This window comes from Trypanosoma melophagium (genome assembly GCF_022059095.1).
Source record: "Trypanosoma melophagium isolate St. Kilda chromosome Unknown ctg5segment0, whole genome shotgun sequence".
Lineage (NCBI taxonomy): Eukaryota > Euglenozoa > Kinetoplastea > Trypanosomatida > Trypanosomatidae > Trypanosoma > Trypanosoma melophagium.
The window spans coordinates 383,696-404,777 of record NW_027125187.1 but is presented as its reverse complement, the minus strand read 5'-3'; the positions used below and the strand labels follow the sequence as shown (position 1 = coordinate 404,777).

Genomic DNA, 21,082 nt, shown 5'->3' with positions numbered 1-21,082 from the left:
GTGTGTTTGATTCATTTCTGGGGATTTAATTTAATCATCAATTATGGGGTTTCTACTTTTTTTTCCTCTTCTTTTTTTATTTATTTATATCTGTAATACTTTTCTTTTATTTTACCTTCTTTACTTTTCATTCTCTTTAAAACCCCTTATAGTAGCTGTTTTTAAGAGCTTAGAATAATGGATTATGATACTAAGCTCCTTGAATTATCAAATGCAACTGTAGAATGCTGCAATGGTAAAGGTTCTCTTAATGCGAATCAATCCTTCCTAAGCATCAGTTTTGCGTTTATTTGTTTTTGTATTTTGTTTCTCTTGGTGTGGTCGCTTTTTACAAGCTACTATCGCCGTTTTTCAACGATGACGTTAGCCCTTCAGGCGGATGTGTGTTCCCGCCCAATCTCCATTATTCACTCTATTATTATTGTACCCTCACTTATTGGTGGAATTGCTTATATGAATTGGGGAGACTACTTTGAGCCTCTTGGCGATGTCTCGTTTTTGCAAGGAATTCTGTGTATTAGTATTGGATACTTTTTGTATGACACGGTACTGTTATTAATATACAGACCTCCTCAATGGTTGGGTTTTGCTGTTCATCACATAGTGGCAAGTATTCCTTATGTTATTTACATGTTTGCATCACCCTGTGAGTATGGTCTGTTTATTCTCTGCTGTTTCCTATTGGTAGAGGCGACAAATTTGCCTCTCCATGCACGGGCCACTTTGGAAGAAAATGATATGAGTAATACAAAGGCTTATGCCACTGCATTATATGCCACTTTTGTAGGTTGGATTATATTTCGTCTCGCCAATCCAACAGCTCTTATTATTATTATTCATAAATACATTATTCCAAGTATCCCGAATGGTCGTTTAGCATGTATTATTCCAGGTGTTATATGTGCATATATGATTAACATCTTCTGCTACGCCGTATTTGTGTTCATTCTTTGCAAAGAAGTGTTACTGCGATGGAAACGCTCTCCGCTTCCGGGTGAAGTGGCGCCGTCGGATACCACACGCCCAGTGGATTTAAATTCAGAACACATGACAGCGGATGAATTAAATATTGTGGCGGAGTGTCCAACGCGTCTTTTAGTGTATGAGGCACAGGAGAGTATACGTGAACGATTGGAGAAGAGTCGATTGTCAGGGCGTCTTAGTCAATTGCGAGGAGAAGGTGATGATACAGATGGGCTTACGCCAATTTAGACTCCCATGTTGATTCCATATATATATATATATATATATATATATATAATATGGAATCAACAGAAGATAAAATTTTCAAATTGTGTTAAAGATTATTTTAAATCAAGAGAAAAGAAAAAAAAAAGAAAGTGTATTCCGCTTTTTTTTTCCTTCTTTCTATAATTTTCCTTGTATGTCGCATGTTTGTGTTTCTAACTGTATTTCGTTACACTAAGATTTATCTTATGTAAATAAATATGCGTTATTATTATTATTATTACTGAATCTAGATTTATTTATTTATTTATATGTTTTGATTGCTTTTATTTTATCTACGGTATCTCTTTCCGAGATCTCATTCTCTCTCTCTCTCTCTCTCTCTCTCTCTGTCTCCCTTCTGTTGTTTTTTTTTTACTCTTTTTACTTTCTTCTTGTTAGGCATGGCTTCTTACTACGCCGGGCTCTGCCTTCGTGAGATTTACGAGAGAAAATGTCTGGAACTTCACTGCAAGAAAAACTCTGCGCTATGTTCTATTCTCTCTGATGTTCCTGACGAATTCCATAGTCTAACATCTCTTGACGTCTCAAAGAACTTTCTAGGCCCAAAAGGCATACTTCCACTGTTAGAGATTATCCGCTGCTGTAAAAACATTCGCACCCTCAACCTCAGTGAACAGAAGTTAGACACCGACGCCATTGACGCCTTATGCCTCGCCCTTCGCCAACACCCATCCGTTGTGCGCATTAATCTCTCACATAATCCCTTAACGATGTCCGCCGGGGCATTACTTCTCCAACTCGCCAAAACAAATCCCGTTATTGAGTTTATCGTACTGGAGCATACGTGTATACGAAGCTCACTTTTGATGAGAATTGAGGCTCAGTTGGAAAAGAATAGATTGTGTAAAGATAAGGCTGCCGAGATGGATTTGGAATATGGTGGAGGCCTATCAGAAGGTACGAATGCTGTGAACTTTAAAGATACAGAAGATTATCTTAAAACGGTGAATGTTTTAGCATCTAGGGGAATTCACTCAAAAACAAAAGGGATAACAAGTGATACTATATTAAGTACATCAAAGTCACCCACATCAACATCATCAACAACGCATGGTGGTTATGTAAATCAGAAACGTCTTAAAAGACAAGATGTAGAAGCTGCCCTGTTATGTTTTTCACATAATATTCATGAAGTTTTATTTGATGAAAATCCTATTCCTGCTATAGCACAATTATGTGAACAACAAAATGCCTGGTTTTATGATATACAGTTTGCTCCAGATGATGTAGGTATACATCGTCGAGCTACTGCACAGTATGGAATTACAGGTTGGCGTCGTGTGAGAGATATTTTTCCATCTGCAAAATTATTTCCTGGTGAAGAAGAAGAAGATCGTTTAATGTTACCCCGTAACGTTCCACCATTATTTCAATGGATATTTACTTGTGCAGAATCTGTGTTTACAGATGTAGAAACCCTTCAAAGTAGTATACTTTGTTCATCTTTCCCTGATCATGGTATATACGCTCTTCGTGTACATATTGATGGAGCTTGGAGATATGTTATTGTGGATGACTTTCTACCAGTAAATAGTAAAGATATGCTTATTTTTACTTATCCAATAGAAGGAAAATATTTCTGGCCTTGTATTTTAGAAAAAGCTCTTGCGAAAATGCATGGAGGTTATCCTGCTCTTGATTTTTCTACCGCAGATACTTATCAATTGTATAGATTACCGCAAAGAATGGATAGAGGAAGTAGGATTGGAACATGTTTTCGAAGACAAAATTTTCTCTTTCATGATGCAATGACTATTATTAATACAGAAAGGAAAACAAATTGTGCTAAACTTTTGAGCGATTTAACTGGTGGAGTAGGTATTATTCGTTTTTTAAAACACGAAGATTTTTCTGCAGATGATTGGTGGATTTCTATGCTTGAATTTTACAGTACAGGTTCTATAATGGTAGCGTTAAGTGGAAGAATAAATAGGACAAATACTGGAATAGAACCTTCTAAGGTTTATCGTATTCTTCAAGTTCATCAGATAAATGGCATGCGACTTCTTGAAGTTTCGAGTTTATGGACAAGTAAAGAGTGGAAAGGTGTTTGGAATGATGCTATGCCACATTGGAGTAAAAATATGGATCTTGAAGTTTCTCTTCGTAATAAAATGCGTACTAGTAAAAATAATAAATCTTGTTGGTTATTATACACAGATTTTATTCATCTTTTTACTCAAGTTCATGTATGTCATCTCTTTAATGGGTTTCATGAACGTATTATAGAAGGAGAATGGGATAAAGATAGTGCCGGGGGTTCTTGTTTTGGGTATCAATGGCACCTTAATCCACACTATCGTCTAAAATTTACCCATAATTCATCTTTTTTTATTAATCTTGCAGTTCCTGATACTCGTTTCACTCCAACAGATATTGAATCCCTGGCTCTTCATATCGTTGAAAAGAAACGTTATCCTCTTCGTTATGCTCAAGAAACGGAACAAAGTATAGCATCTACAAAATATGTTTATACAGATTCTATTTCCTTTGAAGGTTATTTAAAAGCAGGTGATAATTATTGGGTAATTCCAAGTTCTCATATGGGTGGTGTATTCGGTAAATTCCTTATACGTATATTCTGTAATTCAAGTTTTCTTGTATGGAAAGAAGATCTTTCATATTATTGGAATACGATAAAGTATAGTGAAACGGTGGAATGCAGTGGAGAATATCGCACTGGAGATGATAACGCACAAATCGCCCTTAGATTTCCTAATTCTGATAATTATGAAAATCGTACTTCTGAAGATGAAGCTGTATTTGTAAAAGTTCATGCAATAGATACAACTGATACTATATTAGGAATTTTCCTTGTAAAGTCTATTATGATAAAAGACAGACCCTCAAGATATGTAGGGGTTTTGCGTGATGGATCTATTTTGGCATCTAGTGATTTAACTATGGGTGATTGTGTTTATCTAGAAGCTACTATTACTCCGGGTGAATTTTACACACTTGTAGTTTGCGTAACCCCTGAAGGTTCACACGCTAAACTTGATTTTACTATATGGAGTTCACTTCAAGCTCTACAGATTATACCTTTACCTGTTTGGGAAAAGAAGACTGTTGCAATTTCATGGCCAGACGGAAGTGGTTCCTACTATGAAGCCACACGTAATCCACAGGTTGAAATATTTCCAGTAAATATCTATGATACAATTGTAATACGAATGCAAATAACAGAATGTAGTTATAATGCCCCTGCAATTGTATTTTTCGTTTTGGCAAATGATGGTCGTCAAGGTGAAGGTATTAAAGGGCATATTCCAGCTGATAGAGTTTTGGTTCGTTCACAATATGTCAGGCATAATGTTGTTCAAGGGGAAATTCAATTAAAGAACCCAACGGATTCTTTACTTGTTATACCTTCTCTCCAACCTGCTGGTTCTTTTGGAAGTGGTACGATTAGTGTTTCAACAGAAAGTGGTGACTTTACGGTTCGCGTTCTTTCAACAAGTTAATGCATTTTTAATGAGGAAGAATAAGAAGGACTTTGCATGATTATTGGGAAAACAAAAATGGGGGTTGGAAAGAAAAATGAAATAAAAAAAAGGATACTTAATCCTGCCTGAACATTTTAGGTGTAACAGCTGATGTAATGAAAACAGACAATACTTCTTTATTTGAAATGTATAGAACATATAATTATGTTTTTATTTGACGTGGAATTTTTATTTAAAATAATATTATGGCGCAAAAATTCATTTATTTCCATTGATCGTATGATTTCTTTTTTTTTAAGGGTTTTCATTTATTATTATTATTATTATTATTATTATTATTATTATTATTATTATTATTATTATTATTATTATTATTATTATTATTATTATTATTATATTATCATTAGTAGTAGTAGTAGTAGGGTTTGTTTTGAAACATAATCTTTGTACAAGTTAGAATTTATTTGCGTGTTATAGATATATGCAAAACTCTCAAGATTCCATGGGTGGTATGAGTGTCCCTGGAGATCGACGGCACGTTTCTGGTAATACTCATTCCTTGGGTTCCGTTCAGGAGGGTGGTATCAGAGTTTTTTATTTGAATTTCCCATTTTCTTCTGTGATGTTACGTCGAGGAATTTGTTTAATTTCTATATTATTATTTTTCATTATTGTTGTACGAGATTGGGGTGGTTTTTGGAATGATATATTCTTGTATCACCCGATATCAATGGCAATAGCTTTTATGGGAGTTTTACCAGAATTGCTATACTCCATTGCTACGCTTCAGGGTTCTTTGGGAATAATAACTCAACGTCGTAATATACTACGAGAGCATCGACGCAATGCTCTTCTACTAAAAACATTTAGTGCTTTTGGTATTATTGTGATTGAATGGAGTAAATTTAGTCGTTCCAAGGGACACTTTGTAACATGGCATGCTCGAATCGGTATTTTGTGTGAGATTTCTCAAATTTTAGAGACATTAATAGGTGTCTCTATGTACTATGGTATATTTGATAGTTGCTTTTCAGTATCACATCGTATTATTCTCCGAATTTTTCATAGACAAATTGCCATTTTTGTAGTTATATCAGGTTTGGCATCTATGTTTCTTGGAATGTTCTCGCATTTTGCTGAAAGAGTTTTTGGGGGTATTTTTATCAGGGCACTATTCGCTATTCTACCCACTTTATTGGCTTTATGGGGATACTTTTGTGCGTGGCAAATTTAGGAAATGTCTTGTGGGGTTTTCTGTGCTTTCTTCTTGGATTATCGTTGCCATGTTCAAGAAGTAGCGATAAGGTTCTTATTCAATCTGCAGATTTTCTTAGACATAACTGTTTATTTTTATTTTTGTATACTGTGTAGAATTGCATATTCAATTAACGTATTTCTCCAACCCCAACCTCTTTCTTTTGTTTTCTCCTTCTTTTTTTTTTCTCTCTCTCTCTCTCTTTCAATGGATGCGAGACACTATAAATATATTCGCCTTATTGGTGATTTAGAGTCTCCGTAAACCAGTACTTTTTTTTTGATGGGAGTAAATAGAAAGTTGAAAGAAATAAAAGAAGAATATATATTTACATATATATGGTACATTGAGTTCGCTCCTATCCTTGGTATTTATCTCTCTTTTCCTTTGCATTTCCTTCCTTTCCTCCTTTCTTCTTCCTCCTCTTCCCCACCCCCTCGTAGATGGGAAAGTCAACTGCTGGAATTGACCACCGCGGTCGGCGCCGGCCGGTCGGCTCCCTCTTCCTCGCCGCGATGGACTGCGACTCCCCCGCCCCGCCCCCCCGCCGGACCGCCCTCGCCTGCCTGGCGGAGCGGAGTCTCCCCAACACCCCCTTCTCGCTTTACCCGGAGGAGCCCGACCGCAGCTGGCGCCCTCCACCCGGCAGGCGGCGTGGCGAGGCGCACCACAAACACGGCAACCCCGTTGCTCCAGCAGCCCCTGGGACACCACCAGGGCGGCGGTCCACTCCAAAACAGGCGCTCTCGCATCTTGATAACGCCGCTCAGGCGGTGAAGGAGGAACCACCCATGCGTTTCTCACGTCAGCGATGTAAACAACCACCGTTTGAGAAGTCAGATGAGAGTGCTTCACGACCACGAACGGCCCCAAGTCCATTAAAACGTAGTCATCTCTCTCTGGGTTCGCTTAGTCCTCTAGAAGAACCACCAAAGGAGCGCCTAGTTCCACCACCTATGGTGAAAAAACCTTTGCACACTGGTCGTCGTCATACACCCGCACCACGTTCGGCTAGTGCCCAAGAGAGGCGAATTGGTATTAGAATTCTACCTCCTCCACATCACTGGGACACTGTTGCAAATAGGCATGAATCTCACTTCGCCTTTGGCGTTGATGCATATGAACCTCCTGATGTTAGGTATAGAAATCAGAGTAACTGGAAAATAGGCTTTACACCCCCAGAAACTACAAAGTTGACTCGGGCAACTTCATGTGATGGCAATATGAAGAGTTATGGGAAACAAAATGGTATTGATCATTCACAAGATATTATTAAAAGAGGAAGAGGACATAGTGCGACACCAAAACGACGTGAATACAATATTATATCTCTGATGCCGAACTGAAATTATAGAAGAAGACGTTGTTTTGTATCTATCTATCTTTCTCTTTATATCTATCAATGTCGAGTTTCTTCATTGATTGTTTGTGTATAGAGTTTTTTTAGGGTTTTTTTATTTTACACTTATGGAGTTGTAATCATGGTAATAAAAAAAAAATACTAAGTACATAAATTTTTTTTTTGGTGTTTGCCGATTCTCCCTTCTTTTTTTTCCTTTTTTTGATACTTTTTTTTCTTAGTTACACGGGAGACCTTTGGAATATTAAGGAAAAATCGTAAAGTAACTGAAAGTAGACAAATGGTGTACTACTTCACACTTGCTTCCGATCCATCAGTTATTTGTTATATGGGTCGAGACAAGTATGAAAATGAGCAACTCATTAAATATGGATGGCCTGAAGATGTTTGGTTCCATGTTGATAACCACAGTAGTGCCCATGTGTATGTACGTTTACCTAAGGGGAAGGGTATGGATGACTTAACCCCTGAAATGATTGAAGAATGTTGTCAGTTGACAAAAGTGAATAGTATTGAGGGATGTAAACTGGATCATGTTCGAGTAGTATATACTCCCTGGAGTAATCTTTTAAAAACAAACGGCATGGATGTTGGACAGGTGGGTTTTCACAAAGAATCTCTGCGTCGCTACTATACTGTTGAAAAGAAGAATAATGCTATTCTTAACAAGTTAGAAAAGACCAAAGTAACAAAGGATGGTGTGGATTTTCAAGAATTAAGAGAACAACGTGATGCTGAAGAAAGAAGAGAAGAACGCAAAGCATTGCTAGAAAAGCAACAACGAGAGAAAGAAGAGATGGAAGCTCGTAAGAAAGCGGCAGATTTAAAATCATATAAATCTCTCATGGAAGAAAGTAAAATGCGTACAAATCATGACTATGTTCCAGATGAGGATGATTTTATGTGAAATCTGAGAATTATTTTAGTGTTTTCTCTTTGAATCTTTTAATTACTATTATTATTATTATTGTTAATAAAGCCTAAAAAATTTTTCTTTCCTTGTGAAAGTGGGAATTTGTAAATAATTTCAAAAAAAAAAATCTTGATGCCTTTCTAATCTTTTTGTTTGGTATTATTATTGTTTTTTTTTCCTCTTCTTGTTGTTCTCATTTTTAATTATGTTTGTTTTTTTTTGTTTATTTGGGTGTGCTCTCCATACTTGGAGTTGGGGGTGGGGGATATTTAGGTGGGAGAGTGATTGAAGGTAGTCCTGGTAGTACTAGCGGTATTAGCAGTAGTAGTAGTGGTAGTAGTACTACTATTTCCAGTACTTTTTTTCATTTTGGTTAATTCGGTAGGTAATAATGAAGCTTACAAGATGGTTACTATTCACCTTAAATCCAATGAAAGAATCCTCCTTTTACCTTAGTCCTATTAGTCATTCAAAACTTTCTATACGATCTCGTCGTGTTACTTTTGATACAGAATATTTAAGGCGTGCTGATCAAGGATTACCAGAAAATGCGTCTCAACGTCAACCTCCAACAGCTATGCCACTTGATTATCTCCAAGATCAGATTATAGATGTAGAGCAATATCAGACTGATAATGCCATATGGTTAAACAATAATTTACGTGAGGCCTGGAAAACGTTTCATCATTCACTAGAAACTGCTATGAGTAAAGAAGATGCTGTAAAAATGGAAAATATGATTAACAAAGATCTAGTCGGATTAGCTTTGTGTACATCTCATGCAGAAGTTAAACATTTGCTCTCTATGTTAGAACCTTCTTTACGTTCTACTATAGTTTCTCATCCAACCTTTGTTCCTGCAGAGGTAGAAGAATTTTTTATTCATATTGGTCAAGAAATGGAAATAAGAGGAGGAAATTGGGTACTACAACTTCCTCCTCCATCTGTTACTGAACTTCAGTTTACTATCGATAAAGTGGGTCGTTTCGGTGATGATGGACGAGGATGTATTCAAAATACTCCTCATCGTGTCTCTGTATGGCGTGGACGTCGGGGAGAAGCTTTAGGATTAACAATTCGTGTAGGTAGATTTGTACCTAATGTCGCTAGAGCTCTTATTCCTTTAGCTCACAAAGGTAGTATTTTAATTTTATCCAAAGCAGGTATTGGTAAAACAACTCTATTACGTGATCTTGCAGCTTCTTTATCACGTGAAACTTCTAAACCACGTGTTATGGTTGTTGACACTTCAAATGAAATTGGAGGAGATAGCCCAATTCCTTTACCCTTTTTAGGTCGTTGTCGTCGTATTCAAGTAGCTAAACGTGAGGAACAAGAACAGGTAATGACACAGGTATTACAAAATCATTCTCCTGAATATGTTATTGTAGATGAAATAGCTAATTCTTCAGAAGCTGAGGCTGCTTGGTCTATTTCTCAACGAGGTGTTCATCTTATTGCAACATGTCATGGAGAAAGTCTTGCATCTTTATTACAAAATCAATCTCTTAACCTTCTTGTTGGTGGTGCCGCTCAGGCATTTTTAAGTAATGAAGAACGTCGATTACGAAATAAATCTAAAAAGACTGTTTTAGAGAGGCCACATGCTTCACCCTTTCGTTTTGTTGTTGAACTTATTTCTCGAAATACCGCTCATGTTTATTTTGATGTTAATACAGCAGTAGATTTAATCTTAGATGATCAAGATGCTGAACAAAATGCTTCAGTTGGATTAAAAGTAGCTCTTGATCAGCCTCCATCAGATGAATTGATGGGTATGTTGCTTGCAAAGGAAAAAAAAGCGCAACTGGAAGCAGATAGACGTCGTAAGGGTCAAGTAAAGGTAGAAATGATTTCAAATTCTTCTGATAATTGGGATACAGATCCCAGTTTTGATTATGATGATGATGATGGCATTGGACGCAAATACAATAGACAATGGAAAGGTGAGCGAATGAGGAAACGTCCAATGGGTAGTCGAAAAAGAACTGATGATGAACTTTGGGAAGATTTGCGTAGTTCCCAGTAATGAAGGAGGAAAGCAGGAAAAAAAACCACCACCACCACAACATCCCAACCATGAGATCATCAGGAGGGAGGTGGTTTTGGGTTCTCTTTACTATTTGGCGCTCTTCAAAGGATTAACTGCTTTTGTAAACCATGGATTTTTAATTGTTTTTTTTTCTTTTTATTAATAATCGTTGCATTTTTCTCCTTTTATAAACATATAATTATATATATATATATATATATATATATATATATATATATATATATCGGGTTAAATAGAAAAATAAAAAAAAAGGAATGACGTTCTGCTCCCTTGGCTTGCGTCTTATTGGGCGTCGCCCTTTGCTTGTGCGCCCCGTTGCGGTTTCTGAAGGCAGACGTTTTGCAGTGCAATCGTCCAGTGGAGATTTGTGCCGAGAAACGGCGCAGTCATTATTTTCAATGGAGCGTTTTCATAGAACCAGCCATTCGGAAGAGGAACGGCGCCAAGTAGAACGACAGGCCTGGCGGGAACTTCAAAAGCTTCCCGATTCCGCGACTGAGAATGCCGACATCAATGATGTCACAGAAATTTTAAGTGTATGGTGTTATTTTTCACGATTCTGGGAGCAAGGAATGCGAGGTCCGGGTAACGAAGAAGAAGGGGGAACAAAAGAAAATCGCGAGGAGGAAGTAAAGGTCCCCAGGGTTGAACGATCAGAGGCGCGATTCGGCACCCCCACCGCGGATGAAGCCCCACCTCCGAGGGCCAACCCATTGGATGAAGTTTTGGAATTTTGAACGGCGGGGGAAAGGAAAGCAAAAAAACAAAGAGAAGAGAAAAACCAATAGGAAAAAAATGAAGAGAAGCCTGGAAGACCGGGTTGGGGGCGTTTCGTTGGAGAGTTTTTTTTTTTTTTTTTTTTTCCGGCAAGGCTCCGTTCCCTTTTTGTTTTTTTTTTTTTTTTTTTTTCGCACCCCAAAAGAAAGGCAAAGGAGGAAAACGGATCACCCTTCAGAACCGCCACGTTCACCCTTTTTCTTTTATTTTGTTTCCTTTTGGGGGCGTTTCCCCACCCTCGCCTGTTTGCGGTTGAGGCGAAGGAAAGAGGAGGGAACGCCCTTTTGCATGTTTGCCTTTTCCCAGGGCCGCGTATTTTTATCATTTCCCCACGATTCCCCACAATTACCGTGGCCGCTTAGCACAGTGGCAGTGCACCACTCTCGTAAAGTGGGGGTCGCGAGTTCGATTCTCGCAGTGGCCTTTGTTTTTCTTTTTTTCCCGACCTTGTTATTCCGGCCCAGGAGAAAAGGGAAAAAAAATAAAAATTTTATATCATAAATTAAAAAAAAAATACCAGCGTACAGGTTCATGGAAGGGGAAGAAGAAAAACAAACAAACAGAAGAATAAGAGGGTCGACACTACAAAAAAAAAAAATAAATAAATAAAAAAAAGAACAAAGGTAGACGATATGCGGTGAAATATCGTTTCATCAAGTGATGGGTTTTTCTCCCTTAGTTTTTGAGGTAATTAACATCCACGGCTTCTGGCAGCTCCACCTGCCCATCATTTTCTGTGGCGGTCACGGGTTCCAAAATAGCTTCCACCTCTCCAAAAATATCGCGATCCCAGCCATTTACTACAGTGTACATGGGGATAGGAACCGAACGCCATTCACCAAAAGCCGACTGCGTAGCTCGTAATAATGCAACAGCTGTTTTGTTATCAATAATTCCAGCATTGTATTTTGAAAGCGGAACCTGGGCATCATCAGTAAGGCGTTTTACCTCATGAACGATAGATTGAACATTGTTAAAACAATTCTGTAACATTTGTCGTTGCCGCCCACTCTTATTCTCAACTTGAGTAAGAAGATCTCCTTCTAAAGAATTTAATTTTGTATGCATACGTTTAAATTGTTCACGGATTTCTTCTCTTCTTTCTTCTTCATTACGATCAATATCCCTTTCTGCAGAACGGAAAAGTTCAGATACAGTTCCAATTTCATTTGTAAATGTTAAAGCATTTTGTACCCATTGTTCAAGTTTTTGAGCTTCATTTTTAAGGGCTTCAACTACCAAAACACAATTTTCTTTACTATATCCCTCATAAAATAGACAATGACTACAAAGTAACCTCTTTTCTTCTGGTGACCAAAATTCTACCTCTTTCCCCTGATGTTTATGACAACTAGTTGTAATATTATTAAAAGATTCAGAAGTTTTATCTTCAGAATTATTTAAAACCTGTAGTTGCTCTTTTATTACTCTTGGTAAAGAGGAGGAAGAAGAAAAATAATTTTCACTTTTTTCATCTTTTTCTACCTTTTTAAAAGAATTTTCTTCTCTTGAAGAGTCTACACTATTTACTATATTGGAATAATTTAGTTGACGAGCATCAGGTGATTGAATACTTACGACAAAACTAGGAACAAGTTGATCAGAATGAAACACCACAAAAGCATTACAAGGAACAACTCGAATACTATCATAACCATCATTATTAAGAGAATTGAAACATTCTTCCATAGGAAAATGTTGTAAAATTCGAATTTCTTCTTCTTCCAGACGACGAGATTTACCAACAGCGGTATCAAATGCAACAAGACACCAACCTCGACGTATTAACTGAATTGGAGATTCTTGAAGAAATTGTGCTGCAGTTCCATTATCACGATAAAGAACAATTCCACTAGAACACAACAAATCTTTATCATCTGAATTTTTCATTTGATAACCATTTTTAAAATTATCTAACATTTTGGGGCTACATAATTTCCATAAGAGTTCTATACTACCTACAGGTTTATGCATTGCAGCTAATCGCTCACGAAAACTCTGTATCAATTTACGTGAACGTGGAATCTCTGTTACTTCTACAGGAGAGATCAAGGTATCATTTCCACTCAATTTACGAAGAAAAGTATTTGCTCGAGAAAGAACTACAGCTATAGGATAGGTATGAAGAATACCTGATTCTGAAGTTATCGAAGTTTCTTTTGACAAACCTGGTTGTGCCGTACGCGGAGGAACATTCAATAGGACTCCATTATTTCCATCAGCATTAGAAGAATAAGAAGGAGGGATAGGAATATTTCCAACTTTTCCCTGTTTTTCATACATTTTCCATTCTCTAAGAAGATCATTTGCTTTCTGAGGGGTAAAACCACAAATTTCTTCAGCAACAATTTGAAATAGACTGTCATTCCCAGATAAATCTTCTAGGGTATAACCTGCCGAAGCAAGTCTTTCGTTGAAAACATGCCATAAATCACTCATCTTTTCTTAAATAGAAATAATACTACCACAATAAACTCTCTCCACAATCGTGGGTTTTTTGTTTTTCTTCTCCCTTTTCTGTTTTGTGTAATACAAGCACAGGTACATGTGCCGAGAGTAACAAGAAGAAGAGAAAAAGAGAAGGAACGATAGGTATACTACATCCAATTAAACTCTGATAAAACTAACAAACAAATGAGTCAGTGAACGAATTAACAAATAAATGAAAAGAAAAACATGTGCATATTTAATATATATATATATATATATATATATATATATATAATGTATACTCCTTATACTAAGAAGATAAGGTCATGAGATCAAATCAATTCCACTGAAAAACGTCAATAAGTACAAAAAAGGACAGATACAGTAAGAGAATAAATAATAATAAAAAAAAACGGAATGGAGAAAGAGAAAAGGAAGGAGATGACAAACATGTGTAAACTACATACATGAAAAAAGCAATATAATCCAAAAATCAAAGAAGAAAACTTTTGATAACCTACAAAAGATTTTCTTGCCTTTTTTTTATACGACGTTTCCTTCGGGCATACTCTAAGGCCAACTGTTCCACTTCTTGCGCTAACATTTTCTTTTCAGAATACTCATTAAGACGAGACTCTCTTTCACGTCTTTTTAAAAAGGAGATTCCCTTCTCTCTTCGACTCGTATTTTCTTCAAAATTTTCAACAAAGGAATATTTATGACCATCATAAGACTCTATGGGATTTTTATAAGATATCTCTGTTCCAGGTTGACGACTTACAGATACGGCAATTGAGGTACCTGCATCAAGAGGAGGGGTAAATAAATCAATATCATTTTCAACATTAAAGTGTGAAGATTTATTCTCTTGTATAGGTTTATCTTCTGTACTAAATCGATATGGCATTTTCATAGATTGCCTCTCTAAAGATGCCAACATATGAGCAACTTTGGCTTCACGCTTAGTAGCCTTGAATAATGCATCACTTGCTACCCTCAGACGTTCTTCACATATAACTTTTTCCTCTTTTAATTTTTCAATAGTACTATCAATTCTACTACATTCAGTGGAGTTTTTTTCATGTTCTGGTAAACATAATGTAACTTTAGATGCATCTTTATTATTCCCATCTTTGCTTATTCGTTGTAATTGCTTCTTAAGAGAAATAACTTCAGTCTTGAGGGGTCGTATTGATTTTTTTAATTCAATATGGTATCGTCGTTGTTTTGAATCACCATAATTTCTCATTTTAGATACTTTATTGGCAATAGTAAGAAAGTCTTCTAAATCGGTTACCTTATTTGCTGCCCTTTGTTTACCTTGACGAGCTCTTTCTAACCGTTGCTTCATTGAAGCAATATCTTCATTACTCGGAAGTATACTAGTAGAAACTTCAATTCTTTTTTCTACCTCCTTTTTTTCTCTAAGAAGTCTCTCCAAACACGCTTCTTTCATTCGCACCTTCTCCTCCTCATGCATGACATGTTTAAGAAGTCGGTGCGTTGCCACCTGTTTTCGTAATGTCTCTTCACGCATCTGTGCAAATGGTGGGGCGCTTAGAGGTGGTTTACCAACTTCACCACCTTTCATCACACTCTGAAGAGGATAATTATTTGGTTCTTCCTTTTCTTCCCCAGAGGCCATTATCAGGTCTAATTTATTTGCCAAGAGAGAGGGCCTAAAGTAGAATGGGGAACAGAAAAACAAGTAAATAAATAAAAGTAATGATGGCGGTTTTTGTCTATTATCTCCACCTCCTTACTATTTCCTTTAGTTATTGGGGAATCATGGAATGACAAGAAAGAAAAAAAGGGAAAGAAAACAGAATCAAATATCACGATTCCAGAAACCCATAGACGCACACACACACACACACACACACGGAGAGAGAGAGAGAGAGAGAGAGAGAAACACAAAGGCAAACATCATCACTCCCAAGATAAAAATATTTAACAAGACTACTTCCATAATAAATATTCTTAAACAAGGATCAAAACATGTGAGTAAAAGAACACTGGAGATCATACGGTAAAATATGAAACCACGTGACATGGCTTCTCTCTCTCTCTCTCTCTCTCACCATCTCTCTTTTTTTTTCTTTTCTGGAGCTCCAGTGCAGAGCATGAAGAAAGAAAGAAAAAGAGAGAGAGGGAGAGAGAAAAACAAAACATAACCAGATTACAGAGCAAAACAACAACAATTAAACAGCACGAAAACAAGACCTTTTTTTTTTGGGTGGGGGAGGTTCAAGCTATAGCTGTCGCATCAAAGTATCCTTGCAATAATCAACTTCAAAATCTTCTAGATCCTGTAAATTTAGAGTTAATGTCCACAATCCATGTGCTCTTACTTGTCGTCCTTCACTTACTGGTGCATTTGCCATATTGAGTGGATCCATAGATTTTGTTACAGACCACTTACGTTCCAGCGAAAGTTCCTCTCGAATAGACTCTTGCATAAGATTTACAATAATACGACCCACTGGTATCGCCTCCCAGGTGTGATCTGACTGCTTGCGTCTGATCTTTGAAATTCGCTTTAGAGAGTCTGCTTCTTGCACTGCCCATGCCGCGAGATGAATATGCCTTGGTCCCTCACAAGAGCCAAATATCATGTAATCAAAATTACTAGTTTTAGATGAAACATCTATAGCGCAAATATCACGCACCTTAAGGGAACGTAATACTTCTACAATCTCCTCAACGTCTTCTATAAGAGCTTTGCCTGCATCTTGCCAAGTTTCATCAATGGCTCCCTCCACCTCCATTCCAAGAATCATATCGGCAAAAATCTCATCATCATATGGAAGCGGTTGCTCCATATTACCAACAACAGAACCACCAATACCACTACTACCGGCACTGTTGTTATTGCCAGTATTATTCATTGCATCAACCACATTATTTTCATCATTATTTAACACAGAAAGTGACCCATTAAGTGGAGAAACAGCGCTGCGGCTATTAGGACGTAGCTCCATCCTCTCCTTACGTGATTGTGTGAGTGGTATATTAAGTCTGGAATACTCCTGCCCTTCAGGGACCTCAGGCTCCCGTGTAACACCAAGCACAAATTCCTGTTTCCGCACGTCATTCTCTCTATGAAAATTGCCCTCGTCGCCCAGGTCCAAATCTACAAAATCTGAAGATAGAGTTGAAATACGGGGATGCGAGACGACTGAAGCGAGGCGAGCACCAACCGCATGGGGCCTTCGAACGTACAATCGTCTACTCCATCCGACACCGAACACCGGAGTGGCGGGGAACGCCATTGAAGAACTCCCAAAACACAGTCGCATGATATAGGCTTCAACAGAAAGTAAGAAGAACCAGTAAAAAAAAACACACAAGTGAAATATGTCCCAGGTTTTTTTTTTTGCTCCTATCCTTTCCTTCCGTTCCTCGGCTAAAACTAAAGCAAACCAACCATAAAGAGAAGATCAAGGAAAGTAAAAAAATAGAAAAAAAGAATAGAATGCAACTCAAATGGGAGGCAAATGAAAATAGTAACAATAGCCGCGACAACAACAAAAAAGGAACCGCAATACTGACAGAGGATCGCAGAAACGGCCAATCAAGAACAGGTATTCTTTCGCTCTCACACAACTTTCCTGCATACTTTAATACAACGAAAAAAAACAAAACAGTGGGTGGAGATAAGGTCTAACGTTCTCATAACAAACCCTCCATTGTCCCGTATTTCACAAATACATCCACATTTCTCCCTGATGGGTAAAAATAACGTCACTACTTGAAAAAAAAGATGAAATGGAAGTGATAAGAGGCTCTTTTAAACCGCCCTCCATTCGCGGCGCTGTGGGTTGGGTTGGAATGGACGGAACCTCTCGAAAACTTACCCTTTGTAGACTGTCAGAATGAAAAAAATAATTTTACGAAACATTTAACACCAGTACAAAAACGTTTGTAAATAATAACATACGACAAGACCATTCTTTTCAGAAGCGTTAGAAAACCAAAATAGAAAGAGAAATGCATCCCCGCCAAAAAACATGAAACGTCTCAAGTGTAATGAACAATCTAGAGAAAAAAATTACAGTGAAGAATCTAGATGATATGGTACTTAAATACATTTCATACACAAATGTACATAAATATATGCACAGAGGTACAAAAAAAAAAAAAAAAACACCTTAAAGACAACAACATACTCCATTCGTGGTCTTTAAAAAACGACGGGCATGTAAGCACTTGAGTGAAAGATATCTCATTTGTGCATCTACTAGAATTATTTTATACAAACGTGATGTGTGGAAGATTGTTTTTCCGCTGCTCCAAAGAAAAAACAACAACAATAAGAATCATCTAGTATATACAAATTTCCCAGACGTTAATAACAACAGTAACAGTGCTAGTAGTATCTACAAAAAAAATTACGTGTGATATGAACAGGAATATAAAAAGCTCAAAGGCATCAATTTTCATATTGGAATCGGTTTCAAGAAAATATATGGCTCTGGCCATATATTTCTTAGTATCTAAAATCTAATTTACTCTATTTTTTCTGGATTCCTCCCTTTTCTTTTTCCAAAAGGAAATGAATAACGGGCTAAGGGGAAGAAAACAACCCATCCTCGGTTAACTTTCATTCCCCTCTGAAAGAAACGAAAAGAAAAATAAATAAATAACTGTAATAAATATTTTTTTAATCCTTCAGAGTTAAAAACTATATTTTACTTTGCTTTCATTTCACGCTTCACGGTTCCCAACCCAGGCAATTGCGTTACCACTCTCTATATCTTTGGGTCCTTTTTTGTTATCACGGAGATCATTTTCACAAAAAATTCCACCCCCATCTTTACAAATCCAAACGCCTTCATAAAGGTTTCCACGAATGATATTCCCTACGACATGTGGTTTACCATTTGTTGTGACGAGTATACCTGCATTACTGTTATCTAACAATTCATTACATTCAATAAGACCAGCTCCATTTTCAAAGACATAAATACCTGCCTCTTTTCCAGAAGAAATTGTATTCTTTGTAATTTTGGGTGAGGCTCGTGTTTTAATGAGAATACCAGCACGATTGTTTTGTCTAATATCATTATCTGAAATAATAGGAGAAGCACCATCACAACAGAAAAATCCCGCTTGCCCATTAGCCACAATTCTGTTACCACGAAAAATAATATTAGTATCAGAACCCTTAGTCACTACACCGCATCCTCCATTATTTGCAATAAAGTTATCTTCTACAACACCAGAAGCGTCTTGACAAAATATACCAGTTTCTGCTCCTTCTGTAATATGATTTCCACGAATTCGTGCGGAACTCTTTTTTTTAAGCAAAAAAGCGGCAAAATCACAATTAGTAAAAGAGTTTTTCTCAAATAATCCTCGACCTCCTTCCAAGACGACTACACCTGCTGTTTTAACTTCAAGAATTAAGCAGTGAGAGATAACGGCTTCTACATCAGCAGCTACACTTATACCACTACCACTACAGCATGAAATACGACATTTTGTAATTTTCCATTCTCCTCCAGTAATAGAAACGGCAATGGGACGTGTAGATTTTTTGTGTACTTTTTCAGAATTTCGAGATTCAGCCGTTGAGGATCGTCTACCAGCGTGACGTATAATAAAATTTTCAATAGTTCCACTTCCTGAGGTACAAGTAATAGCGGAAGAAGCATCATCTACTTCAATAACAGGAGATGGATTTTCACCAATAATTTTTATGTTATCTGGTAAATGTTCTCCTAAAATAATAGGATTTTTGTGAATTGTATTACCTGAAACCACTATTTTACGTATATAGGGCATATGTTGTACTGTAGATAATGCAGCAGTAATTGTAGGACAATCTTGCGGTACACGAATAAGTACATTATTCACACTCTTTAATAAAACGCTACTCGATTGATCAGTTATGGAAGTTCCACACATAGAAGTTCCTCCAGCAGAAAAAACTGGAAATAGAAAACGTGAAAAAGTATTACTAGCACTACAATTTTGTTTTAGTTTTAAAGGTGGTAAACTGTTTGAGTCAACATCACTTAATACATGTGCTCTTGTTGATTGACTACTACGTAAAGTACTTAATGAAGTACGTTCATGACTTTGTCGAGTATGGTGTTTATGACGAGCACGATCACAAGCTTCACAAAGAATCGCACTACAATTAGTACACGCTGAAACCGCAGTTTCCACCTCACACAGTTCACACAACATATTTGGTATTTTAGGACAACTCATTCCTAGAGAAATACTTGGAATAGATATACCACAAGGTGAAATGGGCCCTGTAGTCATTCCAGAAAGTCGATGGAGAATAGCCGCTGGTGTGGGACGAGCTTCAGGAAATCGTTGTAGCATATCACGTAGAAGTCCACCAAGTTTAGATGTAAAACCCATAGATCTTACTTGCTCTACTACTTTTTCAACAACCAGTGGATTCTCTAAAACACGACTGTTAATAGGCTGTTCGCATAAAGTAACCAGCTCCAACATCACAACACCTAAACCCCAAACATCTACTTTTTCATCATATACTTGGTGTAACATACGTTCTGGAGCTGAATATAATGGAGTTCCTACAATACTCTGACGACCAAGACCGACTGCAGCTGCGAGACCAAAATCACCAATTTTAACATCTTTATAATTATCAAAGAAAATATTGGTTGGTTTTAAATCTCGATGAATAAAACCTTGTTCATGAATGAAAGTAAGTGCAGAAGCACATTGTTCCATCCAAGAAAGAATTTGTGCCTCTGTAATGGGATGTGTTCCATTTTCCATAAAACGTTGTTTGGCATCACGTATCATACTTTGCATATCTCCACATGTACACAACTCCATTACAAGGCATACACATACTTCAGATGGATCCATACAGAATACATTAGAACTGTTTATAGTATCATTTTCAAGTTCATGACCACCAAGAAGACCATTCGTACTATACATACGACAATTTGGTGTAGAATCAGATAATTGAACGTTATTTTTACTTGCCATAGTAAATTCTTGTTTCAATTTATTATTAGGAAAAATAAGAAAGAAATCCACGTATGAGACAACATGCTGATGACGAAGTTGTAAAAGAACTTTAATTTCTTTAAGGGCCTCATTTACTTTAGAATGATCAGTACAACGAACCACCTTCATGGCAAACCCTTTATTGGTTGGATTGTGTTTCACATTAAATACGACTCCCTCCGCACCATTGCCAATCTTACCACATAACGTGTAGTTCTCCATGAACTATTCCCACCTGACGGGAATCAGTAAAACACACAAGAACTACAAATAAACTTGATGCCACTCCTCAGAGTTTCTCTTCCTCTTTTTCAATGTATATGAGTGAGTTTATATTGTGAGTGTATGTAATTCCTGATACAAACGATGTGCAGTGCCAATGTAGTTCAATCTCTACTTTAAACTGTGCAGAAAACGACCACGGGAAGTGAGTCAATACCGACGAAAAAAAAAGGAAGAAGTAAAAGAAGAAGATTAAAAAATAAAATAAAATTATAATATTGATATGGGTAGAGAATTTCAACAAAAAATTTCAACAAAAAGGGGAAAAAAAAGAACTCAAGATAAAGAGTCCAGTAAATAACTATTGTAG

General features: G+C 37.0%; 11 protein-coding genes across 11 annotated transcripts; 7 read left to right on the top strand and 4 right to left on the bottom strand.

Moving 5' to 3' along the window:
- Positions 1 to 177: 177 nt before the first annotated feature.
- LSM04_000609 (uncharacterized protein) lies at positions 178 to 1,212 on the top strand (the record flags this gene model as incomplete). Its single annotated transcript, XM_067329568.1, has 1 exon — positions 178 to 1,212. The coding sequence occupies one exon, from the start codon at positions 178 to 180 to the stop codon at positions 1,210 to 1,212; it is 1,035 nt and encodes a 344-aa protein (XP_067187177.1).
- A 419-nt stretch (positions 1,213 to 1,631) lies between these two features.
- On the top strand, positions 1,632 to 4,715 carry LSM04_004796 (Peptidase C2; the record flags this gene model as incomplete). Its single annotated transcript, XM_067329567.1, has 1 exon — positions 1,632 to 4,715. The coding sequence occupies one exon, from the start codon at positions 1,632 to 1,634 to the stop codon at positions 4,713 to 4,715; it is 3,084 nt and encodes a 1,027-aa protein (XP_067187389.1).
- Positions 4,716 to 5,178: 463 nt separating this feature from the next.
- LSM04_004314 (Cytochrome b561/ferric reductase transmembrane) lies at positions 5,179 to 5,931 on the top strand (the record flags this gene model as incomplete). The annotated part of the gene is made up of 1 exon (XM_067329566.1): positions 5,179 to 5,931. The coding sequence occupies one exon, from the start codon at positions 5,179 to 5,181 to the stop codon at positions 5,929 to 5,931; it is 753 nt and encodes a 250-aa protein (XP_067187352.1).
- Positions 5,932 to 6,395: 464 nt separating this feature from the next.
- Positions 6,396 to 7,298, top strand: LSM04_004312 (uncharacterized protein; the record flags this gene model as incomplete). Its single annotated transcript, XM_067329565.1, has 1 exon — positions 6,396 to 7,298. One exon carries the CDS (start codon positions 6,396 to 6,398, stop codon positions 7,296 to 7,298), a length of 903 nt encoding a protein of 300 aa, XP_067187351.1.
- Positions 7,299 to 7,592: 294 nt separating this feature from the next.
- LSM04_000935 (NFACT protein) lies at positions 7,593 to 8,219 on the top strand (the record flags this gene model as incomplete). The annotated part of the gene is made up of 1 exon (XM_067329564.1): positions 7,593 to 8,219. The coding sequence occupies one exon, from the start codon at positions 7,593 to 7,595 to the stop codon at positions 8,217 to 8,219; it is 627 nt and encodes a 208-aa protein (XP_067187198.1).
- Positions 8,220 to 8,616: 397 nt separating this feature from the next.
- Positions 8,617 to 10,254, top strand: LSM04_000222 (uncharacterized protein; the record flags this gene model as incomplete). The annotated part of the gene is made up of 1 exon (XM_067329563.1): positions 8,617 to 10,254. One exon carries the CDS (start codon positions 8,617 to 8,619, stop codon positions 10,252 to 10,254), a length of 1,638 nt encoding a protein of 545 aa, XP_067187154.1.
- A 278-nt stretch (positions 10,255 to 10,532) lies between these two features.
- On the top strand, positions 10,533 to 11,015 carry LSM04_006233 (uncharacterized protein; the record flags this gene model as incomplete). The annotated part of the gene is made up of 1 exon (XM_067329562.1): positions 10,533 to 11,015. One exon carries the CDS (start codon positions 10,533 to 10,535, stop codon positions 11,013 to 11,015), a length of 483 nt encoding a protein of 160 aa, XP_067187448.1.
- A 715-nt stretch (positions 11,016 to 11,730) lies between these two features.
- Positions 11,731 to 13,494, bottom strand: LSM04_000208 (uncharacterized protein; the record flags this gene model as incomplete). The annotated part of the gene is made up of 1 exon (XM_067329561.1): positions 11,731 to 13,494. The coding sequence occupies one exon, from the start codon at positions 13,492 to 13,494 to the stop codon at positions 11,731 to 11,733; it is 1,764 nt and encodes a 587-aa protein (XP_067187152.1).
- Positions 13,495 to 14,002: 508 nt separating this feature from the next.
- Positions 14,003 to 15,130, bottom strand: LSM04_007584 (uncharacterized protein; the record flags this gene model as incomplete). Its single annotated transcript, XM_067329560.1, has 1 exon — positions 14,003 to 15,130. The coding sequence occupies one exon, from the start codon at positions 15,128 to 15,130 to the stop codon at positions 14,003 to 14,005; it is 1,128 nt and encodes a 375-aa protein (XP_067187513.1).
- Positions 15,131 to 15,737: 607 nt separating this feature from the next.
- LSM04_008175 (uncharacterized protein) lies at positions 15,738 to 16,784 on the bottom strand (the record flags this gene model as incomplete). Its single annotated transcript, XM_067329559.1, has 1 exon — positions 15,738 to 16,784. One exon carries the CDS (start codon positions 16,782 to 16,784, stop codon positions 15,738 to 15,740), a length of 1,047 nt encoding a protein of 348 aa, XP_067187537.1.
- A 1,408-nt stretch (positions 16,785 to 18,192) lies between these two features.
- Positions 18,193 to 20,712, bottom strand: LSM04_006755 (Protein kinase domain; the record flags this gene model as incomplete). Its single annotated transcript, XM_067329557.1, has 1 exon — positions 18,193 to 20,712. The coding sequence occupies one exon, from the start codon at positions 20,710 to 20,712 to the stop codon at positions 18,193 to 18,195; it is 2,520 nt and encodes an 839-aa protein (XP_067187467.1).
- Positions 20,713 to 21,082: the final 370 nt, after the last annotated feature.